General features: G+C 53.3%; 1 protein-coding gene across 1 annotated transcript; it reads left to right on the top strand.

The window, feature by feature from the left end:
- Positions 1-1,767: 1,767 nt before the first annotated feature.
- On the top strand, positions 1,768-11,485 carry LOC115769772 (protein disabled). Its single transcript, XM_030714737.1, has 8 exons — positions 1,768-2,077; positions 2,158-2,816; positions 2,874-3,534; positions 5,261-7,997; positions 8,057-8,151; positions 8,223-8,918; positions 8,973-9,102; positions 9,160-11,485. Exons 1-8 carry the CDS (start codon positions 1,969-1,971, stop codon positions 10,250-10,252), a joined length of 6,180 nt encoding a protein of 2,059 aa, XP_030570597.1. The 5' UTR covers positions 1,768-1,968; the 3' UTR covers positions 10,253-11,485.
- Positions 11,486-11,705: the final 220 nt, after the last annotated feature.

The following is an 11,705-nucleotide window of genomic DNA, read 5'->3' as shown; positions in this document are numbered from 1 at the left end:
ATCTGTTAATTCGCTGTTAACTCACTGCAATTGCTATCGTGCAGTGTTGCGAACGAATGCAGTCATTCGATAACACATATGCCGGCTGGCACAGGGTGCTGCACGCAAAAAGCACCCCACTTTTTGTATCCTTGGAGTTTACTATCGAGATTTTTTTTGTAACCACTTCGTGCTCCGTGGGCGGATATACAAATATTCACAAAAAATCATACAAATATCAATTATATAGTTAAGTGAACGAGAAAAGGCTTGCCAAACGTAACGACTTAAGTCGACTTTGCATAAATAACTAAATCAAACGTTAATCAAGAGCAATATTCGCATTTTCTCCAATGTCCTGTGACCTGACTGTGCATAATACTGTGTTCGACCGTCTAGCAATTAATAGAATGTAAAAGGCCACAGTTCATCCATAAGTTTGCATTAAATAGGTGTTATTATACTAAATTAATATTGATAAGTCGCAAAAGTGCTTGAGAAAAACGCAATTTATTGATTATTCAAGCCTGAATCATGCTGCATATTTAAAGGCGTGGACCGTGTAACTAAAGACGCCAAAAAGTAGGCAAATTACCAAAAGAAACACACAACATTGCCGATTGAAAAATCGATAAGCTTGCCGTGAGCGTGTGTATTTGTAAAGCCGGCGGCTGCTATCGACCACAACAACAACAACAACAGGGAGGAGTAACAGGAGCAACATACGAGGGAGAAGTCGAAGGAGGTGCCAAACGAAGACAAGTGGAACCAAGGATTCAATATTGTCTCGCTCAAATGTCAAAAGTCAGCCAGGCAGGACGACAGCGCATGTTGTAGACTCGGACCCACCCTGTCTACAGCATAATTACGTTAAAAAAAAATACAGTACTATTTACCTTCCCCCTGTTAGAGCTGCCCTCCGCGCAGGCAGCAAGCCGCAGCCATTAGACGTTACACGTATGTAACCAACCCGTTTATTATAGCAACCATGCAAACGCTGCGCAAGAAAACGAGTCCTTGTAAATGTAAGTTCCATTTAAAATAGATTATTTAATTAAGAAGCTATCGATAATACACCAAATAACTGGCGGCGCATGACGTGCGTGCTTGATCGTCGTTGGGCCTCTAAGCTAGCAGCTGCTGCGCCGGCGTCGCTGCTGCTGTTGCGGCTATCACTGTTAAGCAAACAACAACAGCGCCTCTCTGTCTCTCTCTCTCTCTCTCCCCCCATCTCTCTGTCCAGATCTCTAAGTTGTGGTTGCTTTTGTGAAATTTGAATGCTTTTGTATGCGTGTGTTATCGATATCAAATTTAAATACCTGCACCAGGTGCTGCATGATGAGCGCGTCTGATCGTTTTTAGTCCGCTTAACTGGCAGCTGCTGCGCCGGCGTCGCTGCTGCTGCTGCTGCAGCCGCTGCTGTCGTTGTCGGCAGGTGGTGCAGCTGCGTTCAGATTTTTAGCAAACAACAACCGTGCGCGCGCTCTCTCTCTCTCGCTCGTTCTCTCTCCATGCAAACAATTTGCTGTTTTAGAATTTTGCATTGAATACACCGCAATATAATAGTAAAATTCCAGTGCTCTTGCGTGTGTGTTAGTTTGTGTTTGTGTTTGTGCTCTGCTCTCGCACTCCCACAGCAGAGGGCGCAGCATCGCGCAGCGCTGTCGTCATTCATTCATTCCCTGAACGCGAATCGTAGCGGCTGCGGATGCGGGCGCTGTCACGCGTTTTGTTACTTTTTCGACATTTTCCGCCAGTGTTGGTTCTTTATTCGTTTTATTCGTTTCTTTTTTAATTAAAGTCCAAAAAAAACGTCGCGCAAATCGTTGCTATTTGTTATTATTGTTTGTGCTTGTGCGCATTGTTGGCCTTTGTGTTTGCCATGGAAATACTCTGAATACCACACACACACATACACACACACACGCACACAGATACACATGGATACACAGATAGAGCATGTTCTGAGCTGAGTTTGTGGCTAGCAAAATGGTCAAGTCGCTTGTCTCCAAGCTCCAAGCATCCTCGAATCTCTCGCTGGCCCAAACCTTCGGCCTTGGCGGCGCCAGCGGCCCGGAGGAGACGAATTACGCAAAACGTTTGTTTGTTTTTCCCTACACACACACACACACATGCAGAGAAAATATGATGGAATATGTATTTTGTGCATTTTTTCAGATCGCAATGATCCCGGTCGTTTCTTTGGGGATGGCGTCCAGTTCAAGGCCAAGCTGATTGGCATTCTGGAGGTGGGCGAGGCGCGCGGCGATCGCATGTGCCAGGAGGCGCTGCAGGATCTGAAGATGGCAATACGCGCCGCCGGCGAGCACAAGCAGCGCATCATCATCCATGTGACCATCGATGGGTTGCGGCTGCGCGACGAGAAGACCAGCGACTCGCTCTACCATCATCCCGTGCACAAGATCTCGTTCATAGCGCAGGATATGACGGATTCGCGTGCGTTTGGCTATATATTTGGATCGCCGGATAGCGGTCATCGGTTCTTTGGCATCAAGACGGACAAGGCGGCCAGCCAGGTGGTGCTGGCCATGCGCGATCTCTTCCAGGTCGTCTTCGAGCTGAAGAAGAAAGAGATTGAAATGGCGCGCCAGCAGATCCAAGGCAAATCCCTGCACGATCATGCCAGCCAGCTGGCCACCTTGTCCTCGCTGAAGGCTGGCCACGGCGAGCTCGCCTCCGGCAGCAGCAGCTCCGCGGCAGCAGCGCATGCTTCCAATCTCAGCATGCTGGGCGCCGGCTCCTCGAACGGCGTCGGCCTCACGCGACTCGGTGTCAATCTCGACGTGAACAAGGGGGCGGGCGGTGCGGCCAAGGAGGTAAGTAGTTGCCCATCTCTATCTCCCCTTTCCATTTATGACTTTTCTTCTCTGCAGATCTCGCCGGAATCCGTGGCGGACCTGGTCGATCTGGAGCAGGAGCTGACATCGCTGCAGCGTGGCATCAGCCAAATGGAGCGCATTACGCCAAACGAACCAGCCATATCACAGGCCGGCGCCGGGCTGACCAAGTCGGCCAGCGAGGATGATCCCTTCGGCGACTCCTTCATCTATGTGCCCTCGTACAACATCTTGCCGCCGCCACCCGACTCCGGACGCACACGCCACAAGCAGCCCAGCAAGACGCCGGAGAGCACAGCTCTGGACACGCTGCTCTCCCCGGTGCCTGGCGCCAGCAGCTCGCCGGCCAACATGCAACAGGATGACGATGATGGCTGGCTGCACGAGCTGCAGCAGCAGAACGATGTCTTTGACACGACCAAGGTGACGGTCACGCCCACGCCCATGTCGGCGGCAGCCGTGCTGGGCAGCCTGCCGATGGCGCCGCTGGCGACCAGGGAATCCTCGGCAACGCCCACGCAACAAATCAGCGAAATCTGCGCAGCGCCCGCAACGACAACAACAACAACAGCTGCCGCCGGCAACGAAGTGGGGTTAAGTGGGGCTCTGACCAGCCTGACAACGGCAGCTGCAGCTGCACCACAAGCAGAGGCAGAAGGGGCGACAACAACAGCAGCGGGAGCAGCGGTCATGTCGGGTGAGTTGTTGAGCATAAAAAGAAGTTCGTTAATAAATGATTGCCACAAGCGGTCAATCTGTAAGAGAGCTGCCATTCACGATGGATGCGAGGGGGCAGGGCGTCTGGTGCGAGCAGGTCTGCGACAATTGCCAGCTGAGACCCAGCAGATGAGCTCAATGAATCGCAGTCAATTGGTCGCATTTCTCGCTTACAGTAAAATTTACTAGCACAAATAGCAAACAAATATATTTATATATCAACTCGGGAGACTTACATGGGGAGGGAGCAGCTGGTAGAACCTATTGAACACCAGAGATAAAGCAAATTGTTAATGAAACTGTTGTTGTTAACTTGAACTGCTTCTGTTAATACGCTAAAATTGGCTGTTTAAGTATGTGGGTCTTAAGTATGTAAAGTCTTGCTGTTAATTCGTTAACATTGGCTGTTAAAGTGTGGGGAAATTTCTGTAAAATGTTTTTAACTTAGCATTTAATTACATGTTGCTCACAGCGCTTCATTTAAATCTTTAATGTGATGTAAAGAAATCTTTACTTAACATTGACTTAACATAGCAAGCATATGTATAATTTAATGTCTCACTTGAGAAGACGGAAGAAACTTTTAAGGCTTAACATTACTTGGTATGTAAAACGTGTACTACTTAGCAGCTCTTTAACATTGTGCGCAAATGTTGGTAACAGCGCTTCATTGCTGTATAAATTGTTTAAACTAGCAGGGATTTGAAACCTGAAGTTCTGTCCTGTTAGTTAAATCCCGAATAGATTTAAGAAGTGTTCCTTCCATCGTGAATGCAGCTCTTTTCAAGGCCTTTTATGTTAATATTTAAACACTTACTAACCCCTAATGCACCGCTCCTTAAGTTGTTTTGTTTGTTGTTGTTTTTGCGCTTCAGTTTGTGGTCTTTATTTAAAGTTCAGTTCAGTTGAGTTTTACTTCGTTTTTCTCTTGAGTTCTCGCACAAGTGCACGCTTCTTTTACTCCTTGGAGTCTCTGTTAATAGCGAGTCTCTCCCTCTCTCTCTCTCTCGCTCTCTCGCTGCTTCTCTCTCTGAAATTGCGTGGCTCGCCAGATGCGTTTACGGATCTGGATCCGCTGGGCATTGGGCGCACCAGGCCCTATGTCGATAAGAAATACTTCTTCCAAGAGCTCAAGAATCCGCCCAAGAAGCTGCTCAAGGAGCTCGGCTCCAGTCAGGGCGATAACTTTGATGATTTTCTCGGTGCCCGCGATGCCTCCCTCTTTGAGGAGACCAACGCAACAATAACAACAACAGCAGCAGCAGCAGCAGCAGCAGAAACTACTAACACAGCATCAGGTACTGACCACGCCCACCACCAATTAGCCCCGTTTACTAACACGGCTAACATTTGCACTTGCACGAATCGCGCAGGAAACGCCGCCAGTTGCAGCAGCAGCAGCAGCACCACAACTAACCCACTAATAACCACCGCCAGCCTTGGGCCCCAGCACCAGCTACTAACAAACAGCTCCCGTTCCCGCTCCCAGCCTAGTCCCACGCCCCCCGCCCACAGCAGCAGCCAGCACCAAACCCACACCCAAACCCACAGCCAAACCCACTCCCAGACCCAAACACCAGTGCCCATCCCGAGCCTTTACCTTGCTCAAGTCGAAGACTTTTCGGCTGCCAGACTAAAACTAATGCTACGTCAAACTGCAGCCTTGTCCATGCCAATTAATCCAGCCATGAACTATTATACCACAGAGCCCAGCACGAGCACGAATACCGTCGAGGAGGATGCTAATCCCGTGCTGCTGCCACGCGACACGGATCCGTTTTCGCCCACGCGCAAGAAGAGCGATCCGGATCCCTTCCAGGACGGCGATCTCTTTGCCAAGCTGGACGCCTTCGAGTTCGATGTGCCACAGCCCACGGTCAGCACAGTTCCAGCTGCCAATGTTTTCAATGGGCCGCTCCAGGTGCAGCTGCCCCCGGAGCAGCAGCAACAACAGCAGCAGCAACAACAGCAGCAGCAGCAGCCGGACGGCTGGCAGGCGGATATCTCGCGCCTGGAGCCGGCGCCCGTGAGCAGCGTGCGTCATCGTCCCACGCCCGTGGCCAGCGTTGTCAATGTGGGCGGTCCGCTGGACGTTATCTCGAGCATTAGCAACAAGAAGATGCCGCATTTGTTTGGGCAGGCGCGCTTCTCCAAACGCGGAGACTCCTCCGCCGGCGTCGGCTCCAGCGTCAATATGCGTCGCCTGCAGGAGAGCGACTCGCTCAGCGAGAACGAGGCGGCGCCGGAGCCGCCGCCACGACCCGACTCCACGCCCTATGCTGAGCCGCCGCCGCTGCCGCCCAAGAAGCAGTTCAGCGATCTGGTCATCAGGCCTACGCCCGCAGCGCCACCTGTTGGCCGCTACGAGTACTTGAACCATGCCAGCAATCAGCTGCGCCGCAGCGCCGACGCGCCGCCCATCCCGTTGCCCTCGCGTCGCGTGGGCCGCTCCGACGGCTGCTTTCCGGGACCGGGACGACCGCGCAAGCCCGGCCACACGGATGACGACTATCTGGCGCCCTTGGGCGGCACGCCGCCGCCGCTGTTGCCGCCACCCACGCAGAGCAGCAGCAGTCGGGCGCGTCCGCAGCGGCAGGCGTCGCTCGGCCGGCCGCAGGACATTTACGAGAACAAGGCCGAGATTCTGCAGGCGGCACAGGCCGCCCACGCCCAGTCGCAGGCTCAGTCGCAGAAGGAGTCGGCCGCTTTGGCGCCGGACATTACGCTGACGCAGCTGCTTACGCTGGGCATGGACGAGCTGGCGCTAAAGCTGAACGTGCCCGCCAGCAAGCTGAGCACCATGACCCTCGTCCAGCTGACGGCCTATCTGTCCGAGTATCTGCAGCTAAGCGGCGACCAAACGCAGCCCAAATCCCGTGCGAGTCCGGCTCCAGCCGCCGCCGTTGGCTCGTCGGCCTCGGCGGTGTTCAAGGTGAACTTTGATCAGCAGACCTCGTTCGTGGCCAAGTTCGACGATACCTTCGGTGAGGATGTGGGCCAGGATGCGTTTGTGGCCAATTTTGCCAACTTCAATGAGGCGCCCGCACTCTCCGCTCCCGCTGTGCCGCCCGCGGATCGTTACGCCGTCTTTCGGGAGATCATCGACCAGGAGCTGCAGCAGCAACAGCAAGAGACGGATCTTATGGGCGATCTAACGCCACCGCCAGTGGACGAAGCCCAACAGGAGCAACTGCAGCAGCAGCAACAGCAGCCGCTGGCACAGCTGGAAATTGATGTGGCCGAGCTGGAGATGGAGCCGGCACCGCCCAAGATAGACACCAAGATTACCGAGGTAGTCGCCCAGGCCAAGGATCGCTATGCGGCGCTGCGCGACATTATTTTGGTGGAGAATCTCTTTGACAAGCCGCCGCCGGCGAGCGCGGCAGCTGCCGTTGCCGAGAAGGATCTGCTGCAGGATCTGTTCAGTGATGAGTTCAACGAGGATCAGGACATACGCCAAATCATGGACAGCAGCCACGATAGACGCGGCCTTGTCGACAGCCGCGGCCTGCCCGCTGAGCCCTCATCCTCGGCCCTGACCGTTGCCGATGATGACGACGACGACGATGACGAGGATGCGGGCGGCGAGAGCAGCATGGACAGCAACGAGAAGGATGCGGAGCCTGTCAGCGCACAGGATCAGTACGAGAAACTATCGACTAGCGCCGAGAAGCCCGAGTTCAAGTCGGAGGAGCAGCTGCCGCCCAAGCAGGACAACAAGTTCCTCACCGTCGTCAGCGCGACGAGCTGTGCCGGCAGAGATGACATCGAAATCGACGAGCTAATGCAGCGCGCCATCTCCAATCTATCGCTGGACTCGCGCGATCGCATTTCCCCGGCCACATCCTCGGCGGCGCCATCGCGCGGCCCCGCCCACAGTCTGCACACGCCCTCGCAGTTTAATGATGTGAGTACCTCGCCCATTCCGCTCCAGAAATCGCCGGCACCGCCGCTGAATCAGGCGGCGGGTGTCTCGCCCGTGGCCTCGCAGCTGTCCGCCGTGTCGCAGCTAATTGACACGGCCACCAAGCAGATGCAGAGCGAACGCGACCGGGATAAGCCGTCGTGGGCCACTTTTGACTCGCCCAAGGTGGCCATCGGGCCGGGCGCTGGCAAGGGCAAGGCACGTCTCACGCTGCCGCCGCCGCCCGCCTCGAATACATCACAGCAGGACACCGCTGAGTCGCCGTGCAGCTCCGATCCGCGCGACGATGCCGGCGGCTGGTCCAAGCAGCAGCAGCAGCGCCGCTGGGCTAAAAAGGAACGCCAGCAGACCTCCTCCTCTTCGCGCGACCTCAGTCCCTGGGACGACGAGACGCCCGACTATCTCAAGCAGCAGCGCCGCGGCCTGCCGCCGCCCACACAGCTGCCACCGCATTCGCATGCCCATGGCTACTACATGCGCCACGCCCGACGCCTCAACTCCTGCGACGAGGACTACGAGTAAGTCGCTTCCAACTCTCCCAATTTTTTCTTAACTCATGCGTTCTCTGAACTTGCAGCTACGACGCCGAGTTCTGCGCTCGCCGAGATCGGGAACAGACGCAACGCAAATTCAAGCACGGACTCTCACGCAGCAGGGACAACTTTGAACTGGGTGGGTCTCACTTTTCAAAGAGCCTCTTCTTATCTGACCAATCACTTAACTTCTTCGATTCTCAATTGTAGACTCGCCCAGCTGGTACCATCATCCGGCACATCACACCTGGTCCCCGCAGGAGATTGAGCAGGGCGTGCGCGCGCGTTCCTTTGAGCGCAGCGCCTACGAGCGCTCCAGCTACGGCCCGCCGGCGCCCATGTACGACAAGCGCGGCCAGCCGCTGCCACGGGAGCGGGAGCGGGAACGCGAACGCTCCAAGTATCGGGAGCGCGAGTACAGGGACTATGCGCGTCCGGGCTATGACTTTGACTACGAGAACGTCTACGAGGAGCGACGCTCGCCCATGGGTCTGGGCTATAAATCGCGGCCAGACTATCTGTACGAGCGGGACAGGGACAGGGACAGAGAGAGGGAACGGGAGCGGGAGCGCAAGTCATTCGATCGCGAGAGCGTCGAGTCCTTCGAGAGCTCGACACGACGGCGACGCAGCTTCGGCAGCGGCGGCGACGCCTACGGCAGCCTGGACAGTCGCGACGACTATCGCGAACGGGATCGGGAGTTGAAGACGCGATCGCTGCGCAAACCGGCCACGTCGTCTGCCAAGCTGCGCGTCGCCGGCGACATTGACTACGAACAGGACTCGGAGCAGGACTTTCAAAGGCAACGCAGCCTGCAGCGACCCAGCCAGCTGGGAGGCGACGTGGTGCCAGGCGCACCACAGCGCTTGCGCAAGAGCAGCGGCTCCAGTCCCTGGGATGGTGAGGGTAAGTTTACTTGAGGAACTTCAAGCATGCGCATATAAAAACTCCCCTTCACAGAGCCCACGCTACCTGGCCAGAAGTCCTGGAAGCGTCCAGCAAGCGCTGCGGAAACGGAGCGCCGCCTGGCCGAGAGCCGACGTGCCGCGGCGCTGGCGCAGACGCCCTCCGATGGCGAGAAGGATCGCAGGTATGCGGTGCTGACAAACTGCTAAAACTCGATACTTTATACTTGATCCGCTTGCAGATTCCGCAAGAAGGCGCGCGCACGCAGCACCAAGGATTTGGCCACCGTGGGCGCACGATATGGCAGTGGGCGTGGCGTGCAACGCGACAATTACGACTACATCAGTTGCCAGCGCAACGATAACGATGACGACGACGATGACGACGAGGACTATGTGGATGATGAGCCGCCCACAGACGAGGATAAATTTGAGCGTCTGAATCGACGTCGCCACGAGATGCATCAGCGTATGCTGGAGAGCGAGCGCAGGCAGCAGGAGCGGCACGCGCCCGGCCTGGCCAAGCTGCCTGGACAGAATCGGACACGCAGCACAGCCGGCGGCGGCGGTGGCGGCGTTAATAGCGACTATGGCTTCGTGGACAGCTACGAGCAAACGCCCACGCCCCGATCGAATGCCAGCAGCACTGCGGTCATGATGAGCGGCGGCGAATCATCTGCTGGCGTTGGCGGCGGAGTCGGCGGTGGCACCAAATTCAATTTTGACGATGGCTTCGAGTCGGACTTCAATCAGAGCTCGCCACCGCCAGCGCCCGCTGGCACTGCGTCCAGTTGCAATTCCACGCCCGCTGGGCTCATCTCGGCTAGCAGCACGCTCGGCTCCAAATCGCTGTTTCGCTTCTCCAATGACTTCTCGGAGCGTGAGAAGCTGCAGCAACAGCAGCAGCAACAGCGGGATGGCAACTTCGAGCTGGAGGCGGCGCCCAGCTCGACGCCCCCGATAACCCAGAAGCTGCGTTTCGATGATAACGTAAAGGTGTCGCAGTTCGATGATGCCGCTTTCGAGGATGACTTTGCAAAGGCGTCCTTCGACTTTGACAAGGAGCAGTCGTCGCCGGCAGCGCCCTCTGCCTCGAGCCGGAAGCAGAACATGCGCAGCAGTCGGCTGCAGCAGCGTCAAGAGCTAATCAAGAAATCCGAATCAGTGAATATATTCGCCAAAAAACAGGAGGATCCCTTCGAGGATGACGAATTCTTCAAGTCACCCGACGAACCGGTGCTGCCCGGCCAAGAGGACGACGCCAACAGCGCGGATGCCAACAAGTTCCAGTGGAACGAGGACAACAACTTTGCCAAGTTCGATGAAAACATGTGATTTGATCAACTCTTCGCCAAGGCATCCAGCACAGCCATCGCAGAGCAGCCGGAGAGCGACGGCGGCAACTACGCCGAAATCGATGTCATCAACGATGGCGACTTCTACTACTTGACCAATCTGAATCACTACTATCAGGAGCAGCGGCAGCAGGCGCTGCACCAGCAGCGCCAGCATGACTACATTAATGTGCCCCGGATGCAAACCAAAGCCACATCCACCACTAACAGTCCCTGGCACGAGCTCCACAACAACAACAACAATAAGAACAAGTCCAAGTGCAGGGTCAAGCTAAAGTCGCTGCAGCTGCTGCGCCAGCCAAGCAAATGGAAACTGAAACGCTCCTTCGATGAGATTGTCAAGTGTCTGATTATAGCCTCATCCGAGCATGTTTACGATTACGATGTCCTTTGGTAGGGTGGTGTCGCCAAGCGCCAACTCGGCGAGCAAGTCGTATTCCCCCGTCTACTTCTAATCCAATAATTGTCTGTCTGTTTGTCTAGTCAAATTTATTGCCATATACTATATATATCTCCTAAACAATAGACTGTGATTTTATGTACATTCTGTTTGGTCAAAACGAAAAGTTAGAACGACTTGCTACGACGAGGCTACCCAACGCTAGAGGGCGCTGCAGAACATCAGCTGTTATTATTAGCTAATAATATGAATTCAAGTCAAGTTTGTATATATATTGAGAGATTTGCAACTATTCAACAAAACTAACCTAGTTATTTATGCTAAACTTAATTCGATAACAGATAACGATAACGATTACGATTACGATAACAATTACGATAACTTATATGATCTGTTCAATTGAACGTTTGTTACGTACATTATTCGAATCCAAATACTCATCCTCCAAGTAACGAAAGCAACTAATTAATGCCTATGCTAAATGTCGTCTAGCTTAGTATTATTATTATTACTATAACTATTATCATCAAGAATAACTATCCAAAGTGCATACTACATATAAATCGTCTAACATACCATACGAATTGTAACTAGCCTAAAGTGTTTATTATTTAACTACATATATAGACATAATACACACTATATTAAAGCGCCTATAACAAGACGAACAACTGAACGAACAACAGGTAACACAGGTAACCAAGCAGCTATCAAATATTGAGATATATATACCTACTATACCAGATATAAATTTATACGATACGAATACAATAGTTAATATTATTATGGTATATTTGTTCTATCAATTAAAATGTGTACCGAGCAGACAAAGCTTACATCTTTTTACTTTTAAATACTTCTCATAAGCTTAATTAATTAATATTAATTCGTATAATTATAATATTTATTAATTATATGAATAATCCAGAGCACGCTCGGAAAAAAAAGGTGGAAGACTGAAACGTACTTCGCCCAGGCAAATCAGAGTAATATCTGTACGTATTTATATATTTACCATGTTTATTGAGTTCTT

Source organism: Drosophila novamexicana, unplaced genomic scaffold, assembly GCF_003285875.2.
Source record: "Drosophila novamexicana strain 15010-1031.04,08,12 unplaced genomic scaffold, DnovRS2.1 tig00004554-arrow-pilon, whole genome shotgun sequence".
Classification (NCBI taxonomy): Eukaryota; Metazoa; Arthropoda; class Insecta; order Diptera; family Drosophilidae; genus Drosophila; species Drosophila novamexicana.
The sequence above is the reverse complement of the archived record's forward strand: the minus strand, read 5'-3'. Positions and strand labels throughout refer to the sequence as shown.

Bases quoted from the DNA above. Each gene is read 5' to 3' on its own strand.
- LOC115769772 (XM_030714737.1), top strand. From the start codon at position 1,969: ATGGTCAAGTCGCTTGTCTCCAAGCTCCAAGCATCCTCGAATCTCTCG. The intron at 3,535-5,260 runs GTGAGTTGTTGA...ATTATACCACAG, and splicing joins GGGAGCAGCGGTCATGTCGG to AGCCCAGCACGAGCACGAAT. The intron at 9,103-9,159 runs GTATGCGGTGCT...ATCCGCTTGCAG, and splicing joins GATGGCGAGAAGGATCGCAG to ATTCCGCAAGAAGGCGCGCG.